The sequence below is a fragment of the Antechinus flavipes genome, chromosome 3 (assembly GCF_016432865.1).
Source record: "Antechinus flavipes isolate AdamAnt ecotype Samford, QLD, Australia chromosome 3, AdamAnt_v2, whole genome shotgun sequence".
In the NCBI taxonomy this organism is placed as follows: Eukaryota; Metazoa; Chordata; class Mammalia; order Dasyuromorphia; family Dasyuridae; genus Antechinus; species Antechinus flavipes.
Genome location: NC_067400.1, coordinates 565,475,727 through 565,502,001, shown reverse-complemented (window position 1 = coordinate 565,502,001; position 26,275 = coordinate 565,475,727). Strand labels below are relative to the sequence as shown.

At 36.7% G+C, this 26,275-nt stretch overlaps 1 protein-coding gene across 2 annotated transcripts in view; it reads right to left on the bottom strand.

Moving 5' to 3' along the window:
- The window catches only part of MACF1 (microtubule actin crosslinking factor 1), a 401,373-nt gene that overhangs the window by 236,938 nt on the left and 138,160 nt on the right, over positions 1-26,275 (bottom strand). For both annotated transcript variants that reach the window (XM_051987753.1, XM_051987752.1), the window contains 2 exons: positions 11,927-11,988; positions 146-235 (listed from right to left, as the gene is read on the bottom strand). In XM_051987753.1, coding sequence (XP_051843713.1) covers positions 146-235; positions 11,927-11,988 — 152 coding nt within the window. The remainder of the gene's footprint in view (positions 1-145; positions 236-11,926; positions 11,989-26,275) is intronic.

The window sequence follows — 26,275 nt, the reverse complement described above, 5'->3', positions numbered from 1 at the left end:
AAAAAAAAAAAAGACCATAAACATCTTCTACTATAATAGAACAATGTGTCTTGTGAAGGGAAAAGAAGGAAACTAGACACAAATAGATCTGCATACAAAAAGACTAATGACCCCACTACCCCATGCCAAGAATGTAGAAGCTCACCAATTTGATCCCGGACAGAACCTCCAGAAGAGATATCAAGTTATGGCCATCTCGAAGATCTTCGTAGAGATCGTTAATGTGCTTACGGACCTGTGGATGACAGTAAAACAGACACTATTTAACTTGAAATAAATACAATTATGTCACAACAAACTCAATATACAAAATACATGATAAAAGCTTTGAATTCAGAGATTATCCAGGCTGGGGTAGTAAATACAGAGGAGATGGCATATATACAAATTAACTATAATGCCAAGAAGAATAAGAACAAAAGAATGATTCAAACTCAAAGCTCTATGATAATTTGAGGAGGTAGAGAACAATTTTAGCTGAGAAGACTAGGGGAAAGCTTCTAGAAAGTATCACTTTCTATCAGGAAAGCTAAGCCCTGAAAGAGGAAAAAGATTTCAATAAGTAGAGCTAAACGGATTCCTGACTCTGGAGGGAGAGGGAGAAAGAGCTATATCTACTACCAATCTGGTTTGGAACTACAACAGTAATCCCAGCTGCACACTTGGAAATTTGCAATGAATGCTTTAAAACACAATGTTTTAAAACATCCTTAAAAGACTTACTTGGTTCAGAAAATTAATAACTGAACTATTACATTCTGCCTGCCAAAATAGTGGTCTCCAAAGTGGAGTCCTGCATAACATTTGTTTAGCAGGTTACTTTCTTCCCTTAAAAGCCAACAAGGCTTTTCTCCAACACAATCAAACCTATGTTTTTCACTTAATACTCCTCTTGATTCATCTTTTCTTTATAGGAAAGCTCCCTCATTCAGGGCCATTATAATCTAACTACTATCCAGGAACCCAGACCAATAGCTATGTAGATGCCAATCTCAAACCACATACCCATTCCTTGATCCCCAGATCATTTAGTGACTATAGCAAGATATCCCCCAAACAATGGATTCTACACTCTAAGGGCAATGAATGGTAAGAATGTTTTTATCCTACCCTTTTCTCTGCCTCCTTTTTTATATTTGCACAGCCACCGTTCTCGTTCAGGACCCCCTCATCACCTCTCATCCAGTATTGCAACAGTCTCCTAATGGATATCCATTTCTTAAATCTTTCCCCAATCCAACTCATTAACAACATAGCAACCAAAGAAGTTTTCCTAAAGTCTAAGCCCCAGTATGTCAACCTTACTCAATAAACTCCAGAACCTCTCTGTTGATTCTGGGATTAAATATTATTTCATCTTTAGCTCATCTGTTAATTCTATGATGTCTAATTTTATAGGGTACATATGTCTGAAGCTAGATTTGAACTTCAAGACTTCAATTCCTACATTATAAATGGCAATACCAACTGCCTCTAGGAATAGCCAGCTTGCTACCCACTGCCACTTCTACACTCTCCCCTTGACCTTTTTTTAAATTAGCAACTAATGTCCCTTTGAGGGCCACACTATGTAAATTTTTCAACCAATAAAGATGCTGATGATTTTTGTCAGAACATTCTTCTTCCTTCGTTAATGAGTTCAATGGCTAGTTCTAGTCCCTCCTACCCAGTTCCTGCTCTCATATTAGAGGGCCTCAACATACATAATTATATGTATTAAGTGTTAATTATGTGTATCATCATATCATATATCATATTATATTAATTCTCTCTCTCTTCCTTCTCCCCTCCCCTCCCTCTCCCTCCCTCTCCTTCCCTCTCTCTCCCTCTCCCTCCCTCTCCCTCCCTCTCCCTCCCTCTCCCTTTCTCTCTCTCGGAGTTAAGTGAATTGCCCAGAATCACACCGTTAGGAAATGTTAAGTGTCTGAGGCCAAATTTGAACTCAGGTTCTCCTGACTTCAGGGCTGGTATTCTATCCACTGCACCACCTAGCTGTCCAACAAAAGGGACTTTTCTAAAGCAAAATCTATATTAACCCTTTCTCACTACTCTAATGCCTTCCTATTACCTCTTGGACAAAATATAAAATCTTATTTGACAGTTAAAGCTCCTATGTCACACAGTTACCACCCTGGTACAAGTCCTTATCACCTCTCATCTGAACTATTGAAATGGCTTTCTGGTTGATCTCCATGCTTTAAGCCCCTCACTAACTCAGCACCGTCATCAAATTCCAATGGTTCTTTATTATCTCCAGAATCAAATATAAAATGTTCAATTTGGCATTGAAAGCTTTTCACAATGTGATCGCTTAACTACTTATTTCCCTTCACATACTCCATGATACAACTACACTGGCCAACAGTGCTATCTCCTATGCACATGACACTCAATCCCATCCCCTATACCTTTGCATTGGATGTAATCCCATGACTGAAATACTCTCTTTACTCACATCCAGAATCCTTGGCTTCCTTCAAGAATCAGCCTAAATCCTAACTTTTGCAAGAGGCATCCTAATACCTTTTTCCCTTAAATCATCTTCCACTTGGTCTATATAACTTATATGTTCCTAATTTTTTATATCTCCCCCATTAGAATGTATAAATTTATTACATTAAATCATAAAGCTCATTGAGGACAGGAACTATTTCTCTCCTCCCGCACCCCACCCCCCTTTTTTTTTTTTTGATATCCTTGTCACTTAGCACATCACTTGGCATGTAGAAGTACTTTATAAATGCTTGTTTACTATTACTAACTTTCCTTTTTAGGAAAGAAATGTTAAGGATAACATTGGCCTTATAAAAATCTCGAGGATGGGGGAAATCTAGAATAGTTAGTGAGTCATCAAAAGAGAATGCCATGATCATTAAGAATCAGCATGGTTTCACTAAGACTACATTATGTCAAACTAACCTCATTTCTTTTTTTTTTTTTTTGATAAGTTACTAAGTTGATATATCAGGGAAATGGCATTGACTCAGTGTTATCTTGATTTCAGCAAGCCACTGACAAAGTATCTCATGATATTCTTATGAATAAGATGTTAACATATCAGCTGAACAGTATTAATATCAGCTAGCTAAACCAATGTACCACCAAAGAACAATGATTAAAGCTGATTAATCTAGGGATTGCTACAAGGTTCTGTCCTTGGCCCTGTTCTTTCCAATATTATTTTGAAGAAAACATAGCTTATCAGATATATAGATAATAAAATGCTGGAATGGAAGGCTAATAATTCAGACCAAGCTAGAATCAAAATCATACAATGTTAGGAGTGGTAAGGCCTTGAAAGACCATCTGCTTAACCCTCCTATATTACAAATAAAGAGCCAGACTAACTGCTAAAACTCAGACTAGAATTAAAAGCTTCTGATAGCTTCAGGGCTCTTTCTCTTACACTATTGGCTTTGTTCTGGGAGAGACAGTGGCTCTGAGATGAGGAAAGCAAGCAAAGCATTTCTCAGTTAGCTCATGAAAGAGGAAAAGCCAATAGTTTAGAACATTCAGAATGCTCTAACTTTCAGAATAGGCACTATAGGTAGTCCAAAGTATTTAGTACAGGAGGCAACTGTGAGGCACAAAGGAAATGTTATTTCTTTTTTTTTTTTTAATAACTTTTTATTGATAGAACCCATGCCAGGGTAATTTTTTACAGTATTATCCCTTGCACTCACTTCTGTTCCAATTTTTCCCTTCCCTCCCTCCACCCCCTTCCCCAGATGGCAAGCAGTCCTTTACATGTTGAATAGGTTACAGTATATCCTAGATACAATATATGTGTGCAGAACCGAACAGTTTTCTTGTTGCACAGGGAGAATTGGATTCAGAAGGTATAAATAACCCGGGAAGAAAAATAAAAATGCAAGCATTTATATTCAGGAAATGTTATTTCTTAAATATCACTTGTGATAAAATAAAGATATACCTGTTTTGATTGATTTAATTCTCTTAACCAGTGAACTTCTAGAATGTAATGTATGCTTACATTTCAATGCTGTATATTTAAATAATGTTTTTTTTCCTGTGGAGCTCAAAATGTTTTCCAGGGGTAACTTTATGAATACACACTAACGCTATACATACCATCGAAACTGGTCACTGTTGCTACTTGGTTGACAATTCGGGTGGCATTCTACTTTATAAATCTGATGAATTTTTGCTCAAATAACCAAAGGATAATAGATTTTATTTGTCAACAAACATTAGTTCACGGCACAGGAAAGAAAACTCACAATAAATGTATTCTTTCTGTTTAACTTTAAACTGTCTATTACAATAAACCAGAATGCAAGATCAGAACAACCTCCACAGGCTCAGACATTGGTAGGAAAACGACCAAATGAAATTTAATGGAGTTATATGCAAAGCCTTACATTTAAGTTCATAATATAATAATAACAACAATATTGTATGAGAAAGACTTAATTTGGCAACAATTTGTGTGAAAAAGAGATAGGAAAGTTTTAAGAGAACCAAAGTTTATTACAGGATTGCAGGATTTAGAACCTGAGGCCCCTTTATATAAGTCCAATGCCTCATTTTATAGATAAGGAGAAAGGGGAAGAGAATAAGCATTTATATAGTACTTACTATATACCAAGCACTGTGCTAAATGCTTTATAAATATTATCTCATTTGATAATATATTCATTGTTATGGAATATTATTGCTCTGTAAGGAATGATCAGCAGGATGAATACAGAGAGGCTTGGAGAGACCTACATGGACTGATGCTAAGTGAGATGAGCAGAACCAGGAGATCATTATACACTTCGACAATGATATTGTATGAGGATGTATTCTGATGGAAGTGGATTTCTCTGACAAAGAGACTTAACTGAGTTTCATTGGATAAATGATGGACAGAAACAGCTACACCCAAAGAAGGAATACTGGGAAATGAATGTGAACTATTTGATTTTTGATTTTCTTCCCGAGTTATTTTTACCTTCTGAATTCAACTCTCCCTGTGCAGTGGGAGAACTGTTCGGTTCTGCAAATATGTATTGTATCTAGGATATACTGCTACATATTTAACATATATAGGACTGCTTGCCATCTTGGGGGGGAGGGGGAGGAGGGAGGGAGGGGAAAAAAACGAAACATAAGTGATTGCAAGGGATAATGCTGTGTAAAAATTATCCTGGCATGGATTCTGTCAATACAAAGTTATTATTAAATAAAAATAAAAAATAAAAAATAAAAAAAGATAATATATTCATATGTTGGTAAACTGGATAACTGATTTGATAATGGAATAAGAAAACTTGATGCCTAGAGAGGTTAAGTGACTTATCTAAACAAAGATTAGAAAGAACGGAGATCAATTGCCTCCTAATCAAGTTCTAATTCCCCTCTACTACTCGGTTTCATGGAAACAACAAAAGAATGCTACTGAAATGAAATTTGAGGCTATCATAAGTATACTGTCAATATCATGAGAAATAATTCCCACAGTACTCTAGTCAAGACAACATCCAGAACACAATATTCAACTCTGAGCTGATTTTAAAAGGAGTCTTGTAGAAACCAGAATGTGTTTCAATGTGGATAACCAGAATATGAAAGTGGGTACAGACAGAGATATGAAAATAGAAACAAGATTTGACAAAGATTGGATATGTGGGGTGAGAAAAGTAAGAAGGTGAAAAGGAGGTTTGAAGAGCCCTTAATAGTTATAGTTAAGGTGGAAAGAGGGGAGGACTCTGGAGCAAAGACAATGAGTTATGTTTTAGACTTTTCAGTTTGAGTTATCCAGAGCAAAGGTATTAAACTCAGCCAAAAAAACCAACTGGATTAAAGTGTGATTGGGAAATGTTGAACAAAATTAGTAGAAACACAATACTATAGAGACAATAGTAGTTTGTGGTTTTCTAAAATCAATGTGACCTGCAAGGGATATACTTCTAGTTGAGTTTGCCACTCTTTACAGGACCTCCTTGTTTGAAATATCAGGAAGGCAGTTGGAGATTGGAACTCGAGAGCAGCTGGTGCTGGATAAATAGATCTGAACCCTGAAAGGTGAGATGAAATTACCAAATGAAATAGTATAAATAGATAAGAGAAGAGGGCAGACCCTTAAGAAATTCCTGCAGTTACGAATATGATCTGAAGAAGTCTAGCAAAGGAGAATGAAAAGAAGCAATCAAAACAGGTAGAAGGGTAAACCAGGAGAGAATAATGTCATGAAAATCTAGAGGAGACAGAGTATCCAAGGGTATTACTGACAGTGTCCAAGAACTGTAGAGGTCAAGAAGAAAAAGGACTGAGAAAAGGCCATTAGATATTACAATTAAGGGATATTTCTAACTTTGGAATGAGTAATTTCATTTGAATGAGAAGGCTGGCAGCCAAAATGCACAGAGTTTAGAAGAATAAGGGGATGGGAAAGTAAAGACACCAGTTGTAGATGGCTTTCTCAAGAAATTTAGCCCTGAAAGAGAGGAGAGATATAGGGTGATAGTTATTAGAGATGGTAAGAATAAGAAAGAATAGAAATGGCGTGGATATATGTTTGTAGACACAAGAAACAGTAATTGGTTAAAAAAAAAAACAATAATTGACTGAAGAAATTTGATAAAGGTGTAATAGAGTAGAATCACTTCTTATGTAGAAGACTCTCCCTCCCACCCGCAAGGTATTTTAGCCTCAGCCACTACCTTCCTTCTAAATCTGTATCAGTCTTCTATGAAACTATTTATAGGCTTCCTCACCATTAGGTATGTATAGTCCTCTGGGATAGGGACTGTTTTTTGCCTTTCTTTTTATCCTCAACACAGCATAGTGACTGGCACCTAATAAGCCTTTAATAAGTGTTTGATGATTGATTTGCTACTGATCTCAGTAGCAAATTTCCCCTTTCCATTTCTAATTTGATTTCAATATAGAGAACACTTTGGTATGGAAACTACCTTCATCGATGAAGATGGAGAAGGAGGAAGACTCATCCACCTGTAACTTACAGTTTTTGAGAGCTTCCTCAGAGTTCTGAAAGGTTAAGTGATTTGCCCATAATTAGTTACATTACTGCCAAGTGTCAGAAACAGAATCTGAACCCAGATATTCCCAAGACCAAGGCACTCCTCTGAACTCCTCCACATATTGTTTCCCTAATACAACAAATCAAAATTTGGGGGGAATTAAGGAAAAGCTCCATTTTTTGATTCAAACATCAATAGAGAAAGTGGTTTAACTACAATATACATAAAACAAGATTTGGTAGTTTTAAGTGAGCACAGATTCCACATAAGCTAATAGTGGGGTGGTTACTGCTGAAGTAAATCTAGCCACACTGTAAAAGAGGCAATGATAAATTAGAAAGTATCCAAAGGACTTAGAATTAGAATGTGCCACTTCTTTAAAACTGCCAGTTTTGGTTCCCTCGTATCTATAATGTTGTCTTTCTTCACATTTACCTCCTGAATTTCCTTCCTTTCTTCAAGACTTCTTATCTACTCAGGCTTCATATCTACAATCCCAGGGCTTTCCATTTTCTCCCAGTTGTTAATATCTTCTTTCCCAAAAGTACTGTAAATATCTTTTATATAAACTTATCTGTATATATGCTGAATTCTCTAGTAGAAGATAAGCTCCCTAAGGACAGTTAAATAGCACTTTGAGCTTGAGTCTGGAGTCAGGAAATCTCATCTTGGCTGAGCTCAAATCTGGCCTCAAATACTAGCTTGTGTGATCCTATGCAAGTTCTTCACCTTTGCCTAAGTTTCCTTGTCTGTAAAATGACCTGGAGAAGGAAATGGCAAACCACTCCAGTATCTCTGCCAAGAAAATGGATTCACCAAGAGTCAGAAATGACTGGAGAACATTGTACATAGCAATAACAAGATTACACTATGATCAATTCTGATGAACATGGTTCTTTTCAACAATGAGATGATTCAGGCTAATTCCAATACATTTTTAATGGAGAGATTCATCTGCATTCAGAAAGAGACTGTGGGGACTGAATGTGGATCACAACATAGTATTTTCACTATTTTTGTTGTTATTTGCTTTTTTCCCCCTTCATTTTTTCCCTTTTTGATATGATTTTTCTTGTGCAACATGATAAATGTGGAAATATGTATGGTAGAATTGCACATGTTTAACATATATTGGATTACTTGCTGTGGAGGGGAGAAAGTGGGAGGAAGGAAGGGAGAAAAATGTGGAACACAAGATTTTGCAAGGGTGAATGCTGAAAACTATCTTTGCATATATCTTGAAAATAAAAAAACTATTACTAAAAAATCAATTGTATACTCAAACAATAATAGGGACCATTTTTGATTCGAGAAACGCAAATTAAAAGAACTCTGAGGTACCACACCTCACACCTATTAGATTGGCTAATATGAAAGAAAAAAAAATGATAAATCGTGGAGGGAGTATAGGAAAATTGAAACACTAATGTGCTGTTGGTGGAGTTGTGAACTAATCCAACCATTCTGGAGAGAAATTTGTAACTATGTTCAAAAGTTTATTTAAAAAGTCCATAAAGTCTGTATATAACCTTTAATCCAGCAATAGCATTATCCAAAAGAGATTTTTTTTTAAAGACATGTAGAGATAATTTTCAACATTCATTTTTCTAAAACTCTGTGTTTCAAATTTTTCTCCCTTCCTCCCTTCCTTCACCTTTCCCCTTCCCCAAGAAAATAAGTTAGTCTGATCTAGGTTAAATATGTGCAATTTTTAAAAACATATTTCCATTCTGCAAGAAAAATCAGAAAAGGGGAAAAAAAATTTTTGAAGGGTAAAAACACTATGCTTTAATCCACATTCAATCTCCATAAGTTTTCTCTCTGGATGTGGATGGCATTTTTCATCCCAAGTCTACTGGAATTGCTTTGAATTATCATACTGTTGAGAGTAACCTTCATCATATAATCTTATTACTGTGTACAATGTTCTCTTGGTGCTGCTCACTTCACTCAGCATCAATTTATATAAGTCTTTCCAATCTTCCTCATCATTTCTTAAAGAACAATAATATCCCATTACTTTCATATATCATAACTTAATCAGCCATTCCCCAACTTATGGGCATTCACTCAGTTTCTAGTTCCTTGCCACTCCAAAAAGGGCTGTTACAAACATTTTTGCACATATGGGTACTTTCCACTTTTTTTATGATCTCTTTGAGATACAGACCCAAGTAGTGAGAGACAAGCAGGATGCTTTCAGAAAAACCTGGAAAGGCCGATAGGTAAAATGAAGTGAGCACTACTGAAAGAACATGTAGACAGTAACAACAATATTGTGTGATAATCAACTGTGAATGACTTAGCTATTCTTAGCAATACATCAATTCAGGACAATTCCAAAGAACTCATGATGAAAAATGATATCCACCCACATAGAAATGCTTTAATATTTTTGGAAGGTTTTTTGGTCTCTCTCTCTCTCTATACATATATATATGTATGTATATATATATATACACACACACACATATATATATTTTGCAACATGGCAAAAAAATTTATACAACTGCACATGCATAATTTACATCAAACTATTTGCTTTCTCAAAGAGGTAAAGAGAAGAAGAGAATATGGAACTCAAAAATAATTTTTACACGTAAATGGAAAAGATATATAAATATATATGTAATTATATAAAAAGATAATCTAACAATTCAGACAATATCTAAAATGAAACCATAACATGGAAAAGCGATAATCCCAGAGATACTTTGCTTCAGAATGAAGCTAGATGGTAGAGCAAATAAAGCGCTGGCCTAGAAGCAGTAAGACCTGACTTCATTTCTGGCCTTAGACACTTAGCTTTGTCATCCTGGGCAAGTCACTTAGTGATTTAGTTTCTTCATCTGTTGAGTCATTTTTCAGTCTATCTGATGGAGTTTTCTTGGCAGAGGTACTAGAGTATTTTTCCGTTTTTTTTCTACAAATTATTTTACAGATGAAACTGAGGCAAATTGGATTAAGTGGTTTGATCAGAGGTATACAGCAAGGAAATATCTGAGGCCAGATTTGAACTCAGGAAGATGAGTCTTCCCGACTTCAGGGCCAGCACTTTATTGATTGCACCAATTCGCCACCTCTATCTAGGGATTAGTATACCTCTCAGGTTTGTTGTAAGAATAATGTGACATAATATTTTTTTTATTATAGCTTTTTACTTACAAAACATATGCATGGGTAATTTTTCAGCATTGACTCTTGCAAAACCTTCTGTTCCAACTTTTCTCCTCCTTTCCCCTACTCCCTCCCTAGATGGCAGGTAATCCAATACATGTTAAAGAGTGACATAATATTTGCAAACCTTAAAGCTCTATATAAACACTAGTTATTTATTTGTTTGTTTGTTTGTTTGTTTGTTTATTTATTTATTTATTATTATCAACATCAAATCTCGTTGTGAAAAGAAGTACCATGTTTCAGTGAAAAGGCCACTGGCTGTGCAGTTGGAATATCTGAGTTCAGTTCCTATCTCTGTCACTTTTGTACGCAAGTCCCTTAACCCCTTTAAGTCTCAGTTTCCTCATTTGTAAAATGAAGTGTTTGTATTAAATTATCTCTAAAGTTCCTTCTCCTAAATCTATAACATGATATCTATGAAAAGTATCCCAATATAAAATAGCTACTTGAATCAGGACTAGGAGTAAAAAGAAAAGAAGAGAAATTAGTGAAGACTTAAGCAAAAGCTTGGCCAATCTCCCATTTCTAACAATGCTATGGTGTGTTCCCCTGGTGCCTCTCTTCTATAGACTCCTTTTACCATACAATACCAAAGCTTAGATCTACCAGGCAGCACCAGCTACAGCTTAGCAGCAGTGAGCCACAGTATTTATGTTCAACTATAAAAGACTTAGAGAGCAGGCCCCAAATAAAGTATCTTATTTTGATATCTTAAAGTTCTCCTAGAAGACCAAGACAGTACACCAAAACCACAGTACATGGATATAGTGTTCTTGTTGGCTGACTCAGGATCAAACTTTCAAGTCTGTCAGAATCTCTGATTTAAAATCCTTGCCCTCCAGGAATATATCATATTACCCTAAGTAGGTCCCATGTATCTTGATTTTCCCAGATACAAAACTCCCAGTCTTGTTCTTATTTCACAGAGACATCACAGGATTATACAAAAAGAGAAAAATTATATTTAAAATGTTATAAACTACTTTGACATTCTTGGGGTAAAATACTTTATAAATCTCAAACAATGCTGCCATTTTGGAAATCTCCATCCCATCTCTAAAAAATGATAGTAAGTACAATTATCAGTATGGGAAAACTGATGAGAAATATAAGAGCTACCATGGATATTTTGTAAAGACGTTTTAGTTTAACCTCCTCATTTTATGTAACTAGAAGCTGAGGCCTTTAGAAGTGCCCAATTTCTTAAAGCCATTCTTGTAATCTTATCTATATTATTCTAATTCTACTTTGACTTTGGGAGAAAAAATACTCAAACTTTATTTTCTATCCCTATCTCCACCTTACCCCTATAATACTATACATAGTACTATGGCAGCCTGAAGTAGAAAGAAGCACTTGGTCAAACAGATGAGTTAAAAGTCAGGAGAGCACTGGTTTCTGAAGGTCCCTCTTCTACACTTCCTAGTTATGTGGTTTCACTTAAATTCCTTAAGCCTCAATTTCTTCATTTGTAATATGAACATAGTAATAACATGGTAATAAGGCCCTTCCTTTCTACTTCACTGTAATATAGTAAGGATCAAGGCACATATAGATACACAGTGTAATTTATGAAGCACTACACAAAAGTATGGTATTATTGTTATGATTACTATAGGAATACAATAGTGAATTATCCAAATGCTGTATTTGGAAGATTCCAATCAGAACCCCAGGATTGAAATAAGAGAAGAGAAGGAAATACATAGCTGTAACATAGACATAATGATCAGAATAGATGTATGAGAGAATCTTACCTTCATCAAATGCTTGTTGACCCATTTGGTGAATGTTTTCTTTTGTACACGGTCCCGTTCATCTATTTAAAAAAAATCACAAAGGTGGTTCTTGGTTAGTACTACCCAGGTAAAAATCTAATCATATCTATACTGGTCCATGCCCAGATTTTCTCAGAAATCTTGGTAAGATTGGATTCTACCAAAAACAAGGGGATATTAACCTTGTAGTCTGAGGGATAACTTGGACTCTCTTTCCTCAGAAGCCAGCAAAAACATGAGCTTCAAAAACTAATTGGTAATCTGGCTTCATGGAAATTTTCCTTTCCTGCTTTGAGGATGTTGTCCCAGCCTTAAGGGATGGGATGTATTTAAAGGATGACTAGCTTAAATAGTCTTTAACCCTTATAAGAAAAAAATATCTGCTTCTACAATTAGTGAGGATTAGACAAACCAAATGATGGGCACTGTGATACTGTCCTCTTTTCCATAACTCACTGTTTCCTTCATTTTAGTTCTTACTACTTTTGATGCAAACTTCTTCCTTTCTCTTAAATTCAATTAAACAAACATTTATGAATTGCCTGTCATAACAAGGAACTGTGCTACATGCTAGGGATACAAAAATAGTTATGGTCCAGGTTTTGCCTTGCCCCCAAAGAGATCTTTCCCTTCTGTTAAAACCTTGCACTATGGTTCATGGAATTCTCATTAATCTCCATTACCTATCTTATAACCTTACAAGTCTATAAAGCTAAAAGTTGACAAGCAGCATCACATCACTCTGCACTATACCTCCACTGTGGAAAAGTAGCCTTCTATTTCTTCAAGCTCAATGGGAGAGAAGAACACGTAAGTTACTTCTTTCCCATACACAACTCATTCCATATACTTTATCCAACTGATTTCATTTAAAGTCCTTGCTATCTAATATGGAATTATGCCCAAAGGAATATCAAACCACACATAACCTTTGATTCAGCAGTGTTTCTACTGGGTCTATATTCCACAGAAATCATAAAAGAGGAAAAATGATTTTATGTATGAGCAAAAATATTTGGAGCAGCCCTTTTTGTAGTGACAAAGAGCTGGAAATTGAATGAATACCCATCAGTTGGGGAATAGCCGAATAAGGTGTGAAACATGGATGTAATAGAATAGTATTATTCTATAAGAAATGATGAGCAAGTTGATTTCAGAAATAATCCACATATCTAACATTACTTCTATGTAAATGACTCTCAATCTAAAATCTTTCATATCCAACTTCTTAAAGTCTAGTTCTCCTAGCTCCATATGTCTCTTGAACATTTCCATCTGGATATCTTACTTATCATTTTACTCAATAAGTCCTAAATAGAATCCATCTTTTCCTTTCCCTCAAATTAGCTCCTTTTTGTGATTTCCCTCTTTTGCTAATTATTTTAGATATCAAATAATTAAAGCCATCTTTGATTCTGTTTTCTTTAATCTATATTCAATTGGAATCTGTAAAAATTCTGTTAAATCTTTCTTTCTATTCCCATTAATACCTTCCCCAAGTCCTCAAACATATCATTCCTAGATTACTTTAACAACTTCCTCCTAACTCTTAATTTGATCTGACTCTATTTTCTCACAGATTCAACCTACCCTGCACAGTATTTAATTCTCCTTAAATAGTTTTCATGATGTTACTCTCCCTGTTCAGAAACTTCCAGTAGTTCTCATCAGTGCACAGGTTCAATTTTCTTATTTGGCTTTACTTTGCCTTTCAAAATTTTTTTATTTTTTATTTATTTCCTAGCTTGAATTCTAGATGAAAAAAGAGAATAAACATGAAACTCAAGAATCATCCATGTTCCATCCAGGCTAATATATTCATTTTTCCTCGAATTTCTCTATTTCCTGTTATCAACAATTCCATTTTTGGATAATACAGTCCTGACTGGTAGAAATCCTGTGTTTTCTTGGTGTAGTTAGGCCAAATTTAGAATAAGTGGTAGAGAGAACATCTATACTCTCTCGGCTGCAGCTAAGACTCAGAGGCTTCATTGATTATACAATCAACTACAAACAAAAAATAATGCACCATAACCTTTTCAAGTTAAATAGTTTACTACCAATGTGGTAGCAGATCTTGATGCAATTTTCATCCTTGTTGAAGGAAGAAACATCATCACAGAAAACATCAAACAGAAAACAGGGAAGTGTAAACACAATCCTGCTTCACTCCACTGGTGACTAGGAAAACATGAAAGCATTGTCCTTTATCCACAACAGCACAAGTATGCCATCATGAGGGCATATAATACTGATAAACTTAACTGTATTACCCAAATTTCATCATAATCTTCCACAAGCCCTCATCACTGAGAGTATCAAAGGCTTTGGTCAGGTTGACATATGTTTCATACAGATCTCTGCTCTGCTCCTGAAATTTCTCCTGGAGTTGTCAGGCAGCAGATACCATGTTGATTATTTCTCAGTCCTTTCTAAAGTCATGTTGGTTCTCAGACTGATGACTACTTTTCAAATGAAGGATCAGTCAAATAAGAAAGAATTTGGCAAGAATCTTGCCAGAAATGATAAAGAGAAAGATCCCTCCATGACTGTCACAGGACAACCTGTTTCCTTCCTTTACAGATACAGATCAATAAAGACCATCCTTGATCTCCTGGGGATAACCTTTTCTTGCTATAGATTCTGGAAGATTTTATTCAACTTCTATATGAGCAGTGGACCTGACCTGCCTTGGAGATCTCTGCTGGGAAGAAATCTATAGGGGCCTACAATATTCACCTATCAAATACTCATTAATGCCACTATTTATCCATTCACCAGATAACTAAGCAATACAAACTGTCATTGACTAAATAAAGTCTCTCAACTCAAAACATATAATTTTCCTTAAAAACAAGATTAAAGGATTATTTTAATTCTTTAATCAACAAACATAAACATGTGTGTATGGGTAGGATTATATGGGAATTGCGGACCTGTGCAGTTTTGTCCCTCCATTATGTATATCTTGTATATTCTGTTTTAACATTGTAGTAATTGAAAGACTAAGTAACTAAAGATAAACAAAGAGACCTACTACCTAATTTCTTTAGAATGATCACAAATTAATATCACTCTTGAGTTTTTTTATTCCATTATCTGTAAGAACTCCAGCTGTTCTTCAAGATCCTTCTGTGAGGATAATACACTGGGGTAACATAATATTCCAGTCAATTATCCTCCAGCACAAAAATCCAGTTCAACTTGGGGAGAAATATTAGAAGTCAAGTCATAAATATGATTATTACTGGCAACTATGATTGCTACTGATTTCACCTTCCTAAATCAGCCTTTTACCACAGGCCCTTTGAAAGAGGCTTAAAAAGGATATCTACTCCCTATGCTGGAAAGGTCTATCTACAGCCAACTCAGTTCCCTCTGAATTTAAATGACAGATGACAGAATAAACAAAAATGGTAGCTCCCAAGTATAAAATATCAATAAGCCAGTAATAAACAAACAAATAAACAAATAAACACTAGTACATAAAGCAACACTGTTTCTATGAGGAGAGGTTGACACTTTCTAACCAAGAAAACAGAGGCTTAACACAGGCTTTTACATCTACCAAACAAATAAACACTAGTACATAAAGCAACACTGTTTCTATGAGGAGAGGTTGACACTTTTTAACCAAGAAAGCAGAGGCTTTTACATCTACTCCCTAAACTAGGACTAAGAAAGATTCATGATAGAAAAATGTCAAATAAACAAATGAATATGTATGAATCAATGAAAAGGCCTTTACTAAACACTTACTCTGCTTCAAGCATTGCACTAAGTACTAGGAAAGCAAAAAGAGCACTGGACTTGGAATCAGAGGGTTTAGGATTAATCCTATGTATATGGATACATATACATATTCATTCAGAGATTGTTTCCTAATTTGTAGAAGGAGGAATAACAGTAACATATTTTTATAGCACTTTATATTTCAACAATACACCTTTTCCCTGTAAAGTCAGGTAGATAATGCAAGTAATGAAGTTTAGTGACATGGTTCAAAGTGACCAAGCTAGTGTCAGTCTCCATTCAAACCCCAAACTCCAAGTCCTGTGTTCTTTTCTATTATATAAGGCTTCCTCACAGATCTGTTATTAATGCCATCATAATTACAACCAAATATAATTGCACACACCTGTAATCCCTTCAGTTAGGAGGGCTGAGGCTCTTGAGACAGGAAATTCTGAGTTACAATGAGTCAAACACTAAGTTCGACCCCAATGAGATGAGCCTACAGGAAAACAGTGGAGGGGGGAGATGTTAAACATAGGTTCCTTAAGGAAGGGAGAATCAACCTAGGTTGGAGAAGATTAAATCTGTAATAATCAGTAGTGGGATCAGGTTTCTAAGTAGCCATTACTTGGGAAAGATAGGGATATTAAGATTTAAAAAACAAATAATACTATTACACAGACACCTAAGTCTAATCATCAGGAGGGGCTAAATATAGAAGGAAAACAAATGAGTCAGAGATAGCATCTTTCCAGATCAGTCCAGGGAGACAACTATGCCTTCAAAACTCAGACCATTAAAAAGACCTTAGATTTACACATTGGCACAATTCATTTTTTTTCATCAATTAATTTCAGAGGGTCTTGGAATAATACCAATTACCTTACCTCCCCCAAAAAAAAAATTTTTAGAGGCCTATAGCCCTATCTGGCGATTCCTTATGGTTGCACAGAAACAATGTTTTGTTTCCTTCTTGAATACCATACTGTCAAAGATATTGCTTATCCCTAGAACTAAACCACAAACATTAAACCTTAAAAACAAAAGGTAATCTCTTAAGATTTCCAGGAAGGCTCCTAAAGTTTCAAGGGAAAATCATTAGTAACTGGAGCAAAAAGTTCCAGGATGGCTTGTTGAGTCACTTGTTGAAAAATTCCAAGAGGAAAACATTAAGTTTGAAGGAACATGGACAGATTAGCAGGAATGTCTTCACAGTGGCCCAGAATCCATCTAAAGAACAGCAGTAGAGAAAGAGATAAAAAAGAAAAAGAGAAGGTATAGGGAAAAAGATGGAAAGATAAGGGAGACAGAAGGACAGGAAAATTAAGAATTACACAGAAAAAGAATAGAGAAGATGGGGATGGAAAAGGCATAAATTTTATATTTAGGAAAGTACTGGATTTGGGTTCAAAGAGCTGGGATTGAATTACAACAAATCTACTGGCTATATAAGTGACCTCTGTGAGTCTCATGAGTCTCATTTTCCACATCTGCAAAATGAGGAGATTGATTCCATTAAATAAATGGAAGTTTCCTTCCCATTCTTTTTTTTTTTTTTTTTTTTTTTTTTTTTTTGGCTGAGGCAATTGGGGTTAAGTGACTTGCCCAGAGTCACACAGCTAGGATGTGTTACATGTCTGAAGTCAGATTTGAAACTCAGTTCCTCCTGACTTCAGGGCTGGTCCTCTATCCACTGTATCAACTAGCTGCCCCATCCACTCTTATTTTTAATGAGCCTAAAATATTAGGGGATTCATTGAGCTAAGGTTTGTAAGATGAGTGGTTGATATATTGATAGGTTTTTCCTCTTTTTCTCCCTTTGTTTCAATGCCTTGTTTTAATGTTTCAATGACACATTGAAAACGTGTAAGGCACAAAAAAGTGTAAAAATAAATGATTAAATTTTAAATATGCCATATTTATGTTTAATATAATTTGATGGTCATATGATTACATAGATTCTATTAAAAATAATGTGAGCATTAAACACATTATTTTTAAAAAGATTATTAGCAAATTGAGAATAATTTCAATTGAGTGGTAGGGTCAGAGGACAGATTGCAAGGGCCTGTGAAATGAGCTGGTGATGAAAAAGGTAAGCCATAACTAGAATAAAGAGTATTCTAAAAGCCAGGCAGCAGTTGAAGAAGAGGATAGATACAAAACAATAGCTTAAAAGGTTACATGATTACATGAGAATTTCCTAAAAGAGAATATGGAGAAGATGATATTGAGTCAGGTAGAAAAGTAGAAAGAAGAAAATATTAAGTGAAGATGTACAGGGACTTGAGTTGTGAGATGTGGGAGGAAAGCAGCTCCAATTGAACCCCTTGGTTTTCTCAGGAATGTGAAAAGCAAGAAAAGCTGCTAAAAGAAGAGAATGGGACTGTTAAGGAGAACAGTGTTAAGGAATAACCACCAAGGGAAGATGTTCACAGTCAGTCACAAGATGAAAGTTTTATGGCAATGAGGCCCCAACTGAGATTAGATAACATAAATCTAGAGGCACCTCAATCAGGAATAGGAGGAGGGTCATGTGACATTTTTCAGCAATCTATGTCCTTTGAAAAGTTAGTTATTTACAGATATTCCAGGATTACCAGAGATAAGAGAAAGTGTGTGTGTGTGTGTGTGTGTGTGTGTGTGTGTGTTTCTTGAATGGGGTGGTGGGGTAAAGTCAAGTGATAGTAGAGATTCAGTTGTTTTAATTAAAAATTGAATCATCAAGTAACCTCAGTATAAGCTGAGCCTAGGCTCAGAAGATTGCTTTAGGACAAGCTGCCCCATTAAACTACATTCTCACAGAGATCATCTCTGTTCTACATTCAGCTGATGTCCATGGAAATACCCTTTCATTGAAGACAATTAACTTTCTCCTACCAGCCCAATCCTAGACAAAGTTCAGGTTCATTCCAACAATGCACATACCTCAAGGTAAAAGTAGTAAAGAGAAATTTATAACTAGGCTCCAAAAAATGGGTTTGAACAAAATTTTGGACTAAGATTCTGCAGAAGGAAAAAGAAGGTGCTATTGGGCTAGGGTGCCCACGAAGACTGAGAGGGGCAGGCAGAGTGACCTGGAGCACTGGATCCTTGTCTTTAAGAGCTTAATAACTACCTTTACTTTCCCTGCCCTTCTAAGCTGTACTGGAGGGGGAGGGAGGAGGGAGGAAAAGGAAGGAGGGAAAGAAGAGAAGGTATTTCAATTGATTTCCAACCTTTTAAAGCTCCAGAGGATTCCTTCAGCAAGTCTCAGAAGGAACACTTCAATGATTCACAAGATAGGGAATTTGAATAAGACACTGAAAAACCAGGGCATCAATCCACCACATTTCTGCTTTTCACAAGCCTAGGAAGATTTCATTTCTAATGATAATTTGCTCATTTGAACTACAATCTTGTTCAGATATGGAGACTCAGAATACATATTTTGATAAAAACTTTTGGACCTTGAAAGAGGGAACAGAAAGAACACTGAACTGGAATTTAGTTCTGAATATAACTAATATACCATTACTGTAACTTCCCTGGGCCTATTTCCCCATTTGTAAAAAGAGACTCAATAAGGAGGGTTTCTGCAGACTCCAATATTATAGGATTTTTTACCATCTAAATTTCATTTACTTATTCCCTTCACCCCAAATCTTTCTTTAAATCTTTGCTTCCAGATCAACTTTACAACTTTTTCCTTCTCCAGTCCAGTCCCTGGACTCCAGTCCAGACACAGCTATTAGGAAACTCAAGTGCAACAGGTTGAGAGATGATCCCCAAAGAACAAACCTTAGTGGTTCATCCAATGTACATCAGGCCAGGACTCCACCCTGTTCCTTCTGCCTGCTCAAGGGTGAATTCATAAACTATACGGAACCTACTTCTGCTAAAAAATATACCACAGGCCTTCAGAATCATGTAACTGTAAGTTAGCGTGGTTTCCTGATACAGCCAGACAAAATAATGCAAACACACAAACTAGCCCCAAAATATTCTCTTTCTGTCTCTGTCTTTGTCTCCCTCCCTTTCCCGCCCCTGCACCCCCACCCCCACTTGTGCCTGGCCTACTCATCATGCTATACTCTCAACTCCTCCCAAAAGAAGTTCCCCAGGAAGTCCAAACTACTGCAGTATTTTAATGAGCCCAAAGACTGAAAAGGCTGGAAAGGTTCAGACCATAGGATTCTATGAGTCAAAAGAGTGCTGGTCATGCCTGACCTTCAGGTCCGCGGGAGGGGAAGGCTCCAGATACTAACCCATGCAGCACATTCGGCACACCAGATGGGCGTTGAATTCTCTCTCCTCTTGATAACTGGGCCACATGATTCCCGGTAGCTTCCTACCTGCACAGTTATGAAGAAAGGGGGATCCACAAAATCCCTCTATCTCTTGGCTTGGGGCCCCTCTACAGCTACAACAGAAAAGGGCTGGAACTTTAGGTTTGAGTTGAAAGACAGACAGTTCAGAGAAGCAACTCCACCCACCACTTCCTAAGGGCCTCCTCCCCTAGAGATCTGAGTGAAGAAACACCTCCCTGGGACAGTGTTCCAAAAAATGGGTCCAGTTCTTCTAGGAAATTGATTCATGTCCAAAAACGATACCAGCTCAGTGAAGAGTCCCATGCAAATTAACAATATAACAAGGGAATAAAACCCGAAAAAATACAAAACCCAACCCAATTACAAGGCAGGTTCCTCGGAGGTGATCAATCCAATTCAAGTAGGAACAAGTTCTATTGTGACTCCAGCATTGCAAAGCAAAACCTTGTAGTCAAATGCATATCGATTAGGTAGATGTCATTTCTCTCAGTAACTTTTCTTCAAGGCTAGTCAATTTAAATGTACCACTGACAAGTCAGAGACAGCCTACACATTGCCCAACATCCTGCTCCATCGGTGGTTTCTTCTCAAGTACAATCCAATATAAGGCAACTAGTCCAGAGGCCTCCTAACCAATAAATTAGTTAACTAAATGGTCCCTAGAAAGAGAATTCAGTGACCCAAGATCACACATTGCATGTTTCTTGTTGTCCTCGGCATTCAAAAAAAATCTTGATTTTCTAGTGCATAGTAATGCAGGAGGGGAAGTGTTCCCTTTGCCACCTTTACACTTTTCAAAGTAGCACAATCCCAGCTAGGAGAGGAATAGTATCGAACATCAATAGAGCTCATCAACCCACAAACTCCAAACATATCTCTTCCAAATCAGCTAGAAATGGCATCTCCAAGTCCCCTTTCAACTCTCACACCCTCCCCTTTTGACCCTGAAGCCACTGCACTTATCTCTGCCTGTGCCAAAATTCTCTTCAGCCTGTACCAACACAGGGGATGTTTGTTTCTCCAATTTGTTTTCCAATTCTCGGCTTACTGTACCAGACACTGGAATTTTGAAGAAACACAATGAAGGGCCTTTTCATATGAGTACCCCAGTCAGCCTGTTGCTTCTTCATAAACTCTCAATCCAACTTGGGGAAAGAAAAAACTGAATTTCTGGAACCTAATCCCAGGTTTCCTCTCTGTCCTAGCTAAAAGCTCCAATCCAGCTCTCACACCGATAAGAGCAGACGTAATCACTAGTCCTCTGCTCGGACTCCCTAAATAGAAAGACTTTCTGGCTAATGCTGTTTTAAAATCCGGAGGCAGTAAAGGAGGGTTAGGAGAGTGGGGGAGGAAAAAAACAGTTTCCTAAGTATGAGAGTTGATGAAACTTCAACTCTGGAGTTTGACTTGTAAATTTTTAGTTAGACAGACTGGATTCAGTCTCTACCATCCCTGACTTCTTCATTCATATAGCACACAGCTCTCACACAGCTAATAATCTTCCTCCTGTTTACTAACAACAATAAGGAGTCACAATCAGCCTTATACATCCCCTCCTTAATTAATCTCTCAGTTATTCTAATAACCTGTGGCTATTTTCCCTCAATTCGTTCTTCGTTTTCCACAACTAGGAGGAGTAGTTGAATGGACAGTGTGTCAAATTTGGAGTCAGAGGACTTGAGTTCAAAGCTCTGCCCTGTGACCTTGGGCAAAGTACTCTTTAATTTCTATTAGTCTCCGTTTCTTCATCTGGATTCTTATTAAGGTGAGGTAGGGTTAGGACCCTTCAAGGATGTGTAATATAATATATAATATAATAGGCACATAATATGACTACTAAATGACTTCATCACCTTTAAAATATGAAAGTTCAAAGTAGGACAGCTGTGAAATCATTCATTCTGAGTCAGGTACTAAGTGAGGCAAGGAGGCAATAAGTATTTATATAGCATCTATCATATGCCAGAAGGATCTGAAGCCCCTTCAGTATGGCCCTCCAGAAAAAAAGAAATAAATCCCTTTTAGAGGCACTACTGGAAGATTAGAGAGACAAGCAAGAAAGAAAAGCCACCTTGGAAACAAATCTTAATGACTCTTGACATGCATTCTTTGTCTTCCAGGTCCCTAGAAGCTACAATGCACAAGGACAAAGCTCCTTCTTTGAAGTCGAAAATTACCTGATTTAGACAATCAGCTCTTGATTCCCCAGAAAGCAGAGCATCCAGTTTGTTATTAACGTAACCATCCACTACTTTATTCTAGTCCAATTTCTGATCACTATATTGCTCGTAAGGACAACCTCAGAATTTGTGTGGGAGGAGGGATTACAAAGCAGAAAGGACTACCAGCTCTAGAGCTGCTGTATGTAGCCTTCAACAAAGTTAAATTAGGGCAGGGAGTGAAATCCAAGGCTGAGAAGGGCTTTATGATTATTCATGCATGTATGCCTCTTTCAAAATCAAAGAAACTGAAAATGAGCTTTATTTTTTTCAGTTCCTTCTAAAGATACACAAATCTTTCATCATTAAAGCAATAATATGAAGTTTAGTTTAAATCTCTTTTTCTACAGATGATTTCCAGTCTTCCTTACTGATCCCTACAACACAATTCCTCATTCCTTTACTACCAAGGGCCAATTTAAGAAGAGATAAAAATATTTGGAAGAGGGGCAGCTAGGTAACACAGTATATAGAGCGCCAACCCTGAAGTCAGGAGGACCTGAGTTCAAATGTGACCTCAGACACTTAACACTCTTCCCAGCTGTGTGAGCTTGGGTAAGTCACTTAACCCCAATTGCCTCAGCAAAAAAACCTCAGCAAAAAAAACCAAACCAAACCAAAACAAACAAACAAAAAAAAAAAAACAAAGGCCCCAAAAGGGCCTTTTTAGATAGAGAACACAAATACAAATCTCTCAGCTAACTCAGAAAAATATGACAATTTTTCATGATATCTTTATGAATAAGATGATAAGGGAACAGAGTAGCTCAGTACTGAGCAGGAGCAAGTTTGCTAGTGGACCGTATCTTTCAACCTTTGGTAGTGTCCTAAACATGCTCATTAAATGTGCAGATGCAACATATGCAGTCATGATAGCTAACATGAATCAAAATTCCAAATGACAGCAACAGGATGAATACTATTGTCAAGTATTAACATGAATAAAGGTAAAATTCTATACTTCAATAGGCCCATTATTTCATCAGCATTGCGACAGTTTGGGTCTATCTGTGTCTTCTCATACTAGGCAATTCTTCCTCATGTTATCTTCCACTGAGAACCCACCCAACATAATAGTGGGATGTCTTTAAATCACCCACATTTAAAAATTGCTAGTGGAGTAATAAAGTTCTATATCTAGATTTAAAGAATATATCAACTGCACTACAAATTTATGTTACATAACCTCAACTGGGCCTTCTCTGCTGCTAGATATTCCTATTATACTTCCTTTATTAACTCACTCTCCCCAAGGCTCTTCCAAATGTTTTGTTTTGTTTTGTTTTTGCTGAGGCAATTGGGGTTAAGTGACTTACCTAAGCTCATACCTAAGCTAAGTGTTAAGTGTCTGAGGCCACATTTGAACTCAGGTCCTCCTGACTTCAGGGTTGGCGCGCTATATACTGCGTTACCTAGCTGCCCCTCTTCCAAATATTTTTATTTCCTCTTAAATCTCCCACGGCTCCTCCTCCTCTCTAGCCAGGAACTTTGCCTCATATTTTGTAGGGAACAAAATTGAGGCCATTTACCCTAAACTCCTTCTTTTCCTGTCTCCTATTCAGATTCCTTCTGCCAGTCATTCCTTCTTCATCCTTATCTAACATGATAAAATGGCCTTACTCTTTACCAAAGCTAACTCCCCTATTTAAATGATCCCATTCAATCCTGTCTCCTCTAAAAACTGCTCTATCATTTTCTCTTTTAAACTTATTTTCAATCTCTCCCTGTTTAATGGCTCATTTTCTATGGCCTATAAGCATGCTCCTGTCTCATCCTGGAAAAAAAAAACTTTCCATTCCAAATCATTCCATCTTCAATCCCTTCTAACTACATTCCTATATCTCTTCTGTTTTTTGTAGCTAAACTCCTCAAAAAATGTCATCTCCAATAGTTGTTTCCACTTTCTTCTCAACCCCTTATAATTTGACTTACAATCTTATTCATCCATTGAAATTGCTCTTTAAAGTTTCTAATGATCTCTAAGCTGCCAAATCCAACAATCTTTTCTCAATCCTCATTCTACTTGATTTCTCTGTAGCCTTTAATATTGTTGATCACTCTCTTTTCAATATTCTCTTCTTTCTGGATATTTAGGATACCACTTGCTTTTCTTCTTACCTATCTGACCTCTCTTTGTCTCTTCTCCTGTGTTGAATATTCTTCCAGATCACTTTCCCTAACTGTAAGTGTTCCTCATGGTTCTGTCCTACATCTTCTTCTATTCTCCCTCTCCACTACTTCACTTGGTGATCTCATCAATCCTATGGCTTCAATTACAATTTCTTGTAATTGTCATATTTACTTACTCAACTCTGACTTCTATGATATCTTGTATTTCTAGTTGCCCATTAACACTTCAAATTAGGTAGGCTAGGAACATTTTAAACTCAACATATCCAAAACAGAACTTACTATATTTCTCCCCAAGTCCTCCCCTTTTCAAAATTTCCCTGTTACTATCGAAGACATCATTACTGTTCCAATCACTCCATTCACAACCTCAAGGGGTCATACTCAACTATTCACTCTTTTTCATGCCCCCGTAATCTAATCTGTTACCAAATCCTGTAAATTCTGCATTTAGAGCATCTTTCAAACATGCCTCCTTTCCCTGTAATACTGCCACCATCTTGGCCCTCACTACCTTATGCCTAGACTATTTCACCAAGTATGCTGGTTCGTTTCTCTAAAACAGTTTCCATTCAGTTATTAAACTGATCCTTTTCAAGCACACATCTGGTCATGTTACCTCCTCTCCTCAAAACTTCAGTAACAGAATTATATAAATATTGTTGTATTATATAAGATGTAATAAGTATGCATGTGCCTGCCTATCACAAAAACATATGATTGTTTATCAAGTACACATGGGAGAGTGTAAAGAAACCTGCTATGTCTTATGTTTCCTTTTTATGTTTAAAAAAATAACAAACATGTGAAGAACAAACTTTTAATTGATTAAATACCTTACTTAGCTTGATGGTAGGGGTCCTAGTCACACTGACAGTCTTATAGTTTATTATTAACAAAAATAATGATAATTCAGATTTACATAGTGTTTTACCTATGTAAGACTGTGGTGTTTTAACATTCCACTTCTCCAGATGAATAAGTTGAATTTTCTCCAGTGACTTTTCTGATCTACACAGTGTCTGAGATCTCCTCATTAATACTCTTGGCTGATTTACAGTGGTCTATCAACCCCTTATTGTGTTGCCTCTCTAGTTTAGACAAGAGAGAGAAGGAAGGGAAAAGTGTGTGTGTGTGTGTGTGTGTGTGTGTGTGTGTGTGTGTGTACTTCACAGGAGCAGTCCTTGGATGATAGTGCCTAAAAATCAGTTCCCCCAGGATAGACCCCACTGAGTAAGATGAAGATTCAGCATTTGTTATTTTGGAATACTGTGGAAGCAAAGATGAAAATGTGTAGCTCGGCAGAAAATGTCCATTTCATTTAAATTATTCCCCCTAATATCAGGGTTATTCATGTGCAAACTCTCCTTCAGCCTCGTCTCTACCTTAATACCAGCAGCAAAACTTTATAGCTTTCTATCCTTAAAAAATGTTTTGTCAAATGAAGTACCCTGAAGCAGGAATCTGGAGGCTCGTGTTTGCATACTTCTCTGTCATTAAATCTAAAGCATTAATTCAAAAATTCTATGATATATCTAATACTATGCTATAGAAAACAATGAAAAAACTATGTATGACCCCTCCCTATTCTGGGCCTTCGTTTCCCCATCTGTAAAATAAGATTGGGGCTAGATGGCCTCTAAAATCCCTTAAAATTCTAGGGATTATTATGATAAACATGTCCTGTAACACCAAGGAAAGAAGAGCCTCTACTTTTTGGTTGTCAGAATCCTGGTTCACTACATATTTAAACAATGAGACTACTCCAGTCCCTGTAAGATGAACTGCATGACAGGCTGGCCTATGGACCAGCTCCAAAGCAAAGAGCAAAATACACAATCAGGCTTTGACACACCCCTAGAAAAAGACACCTCTCTCTAACCCATTCCTTTTCCCTTATTCCCCATAGTCTGATCCTGCCCTTTCCCTCAGCC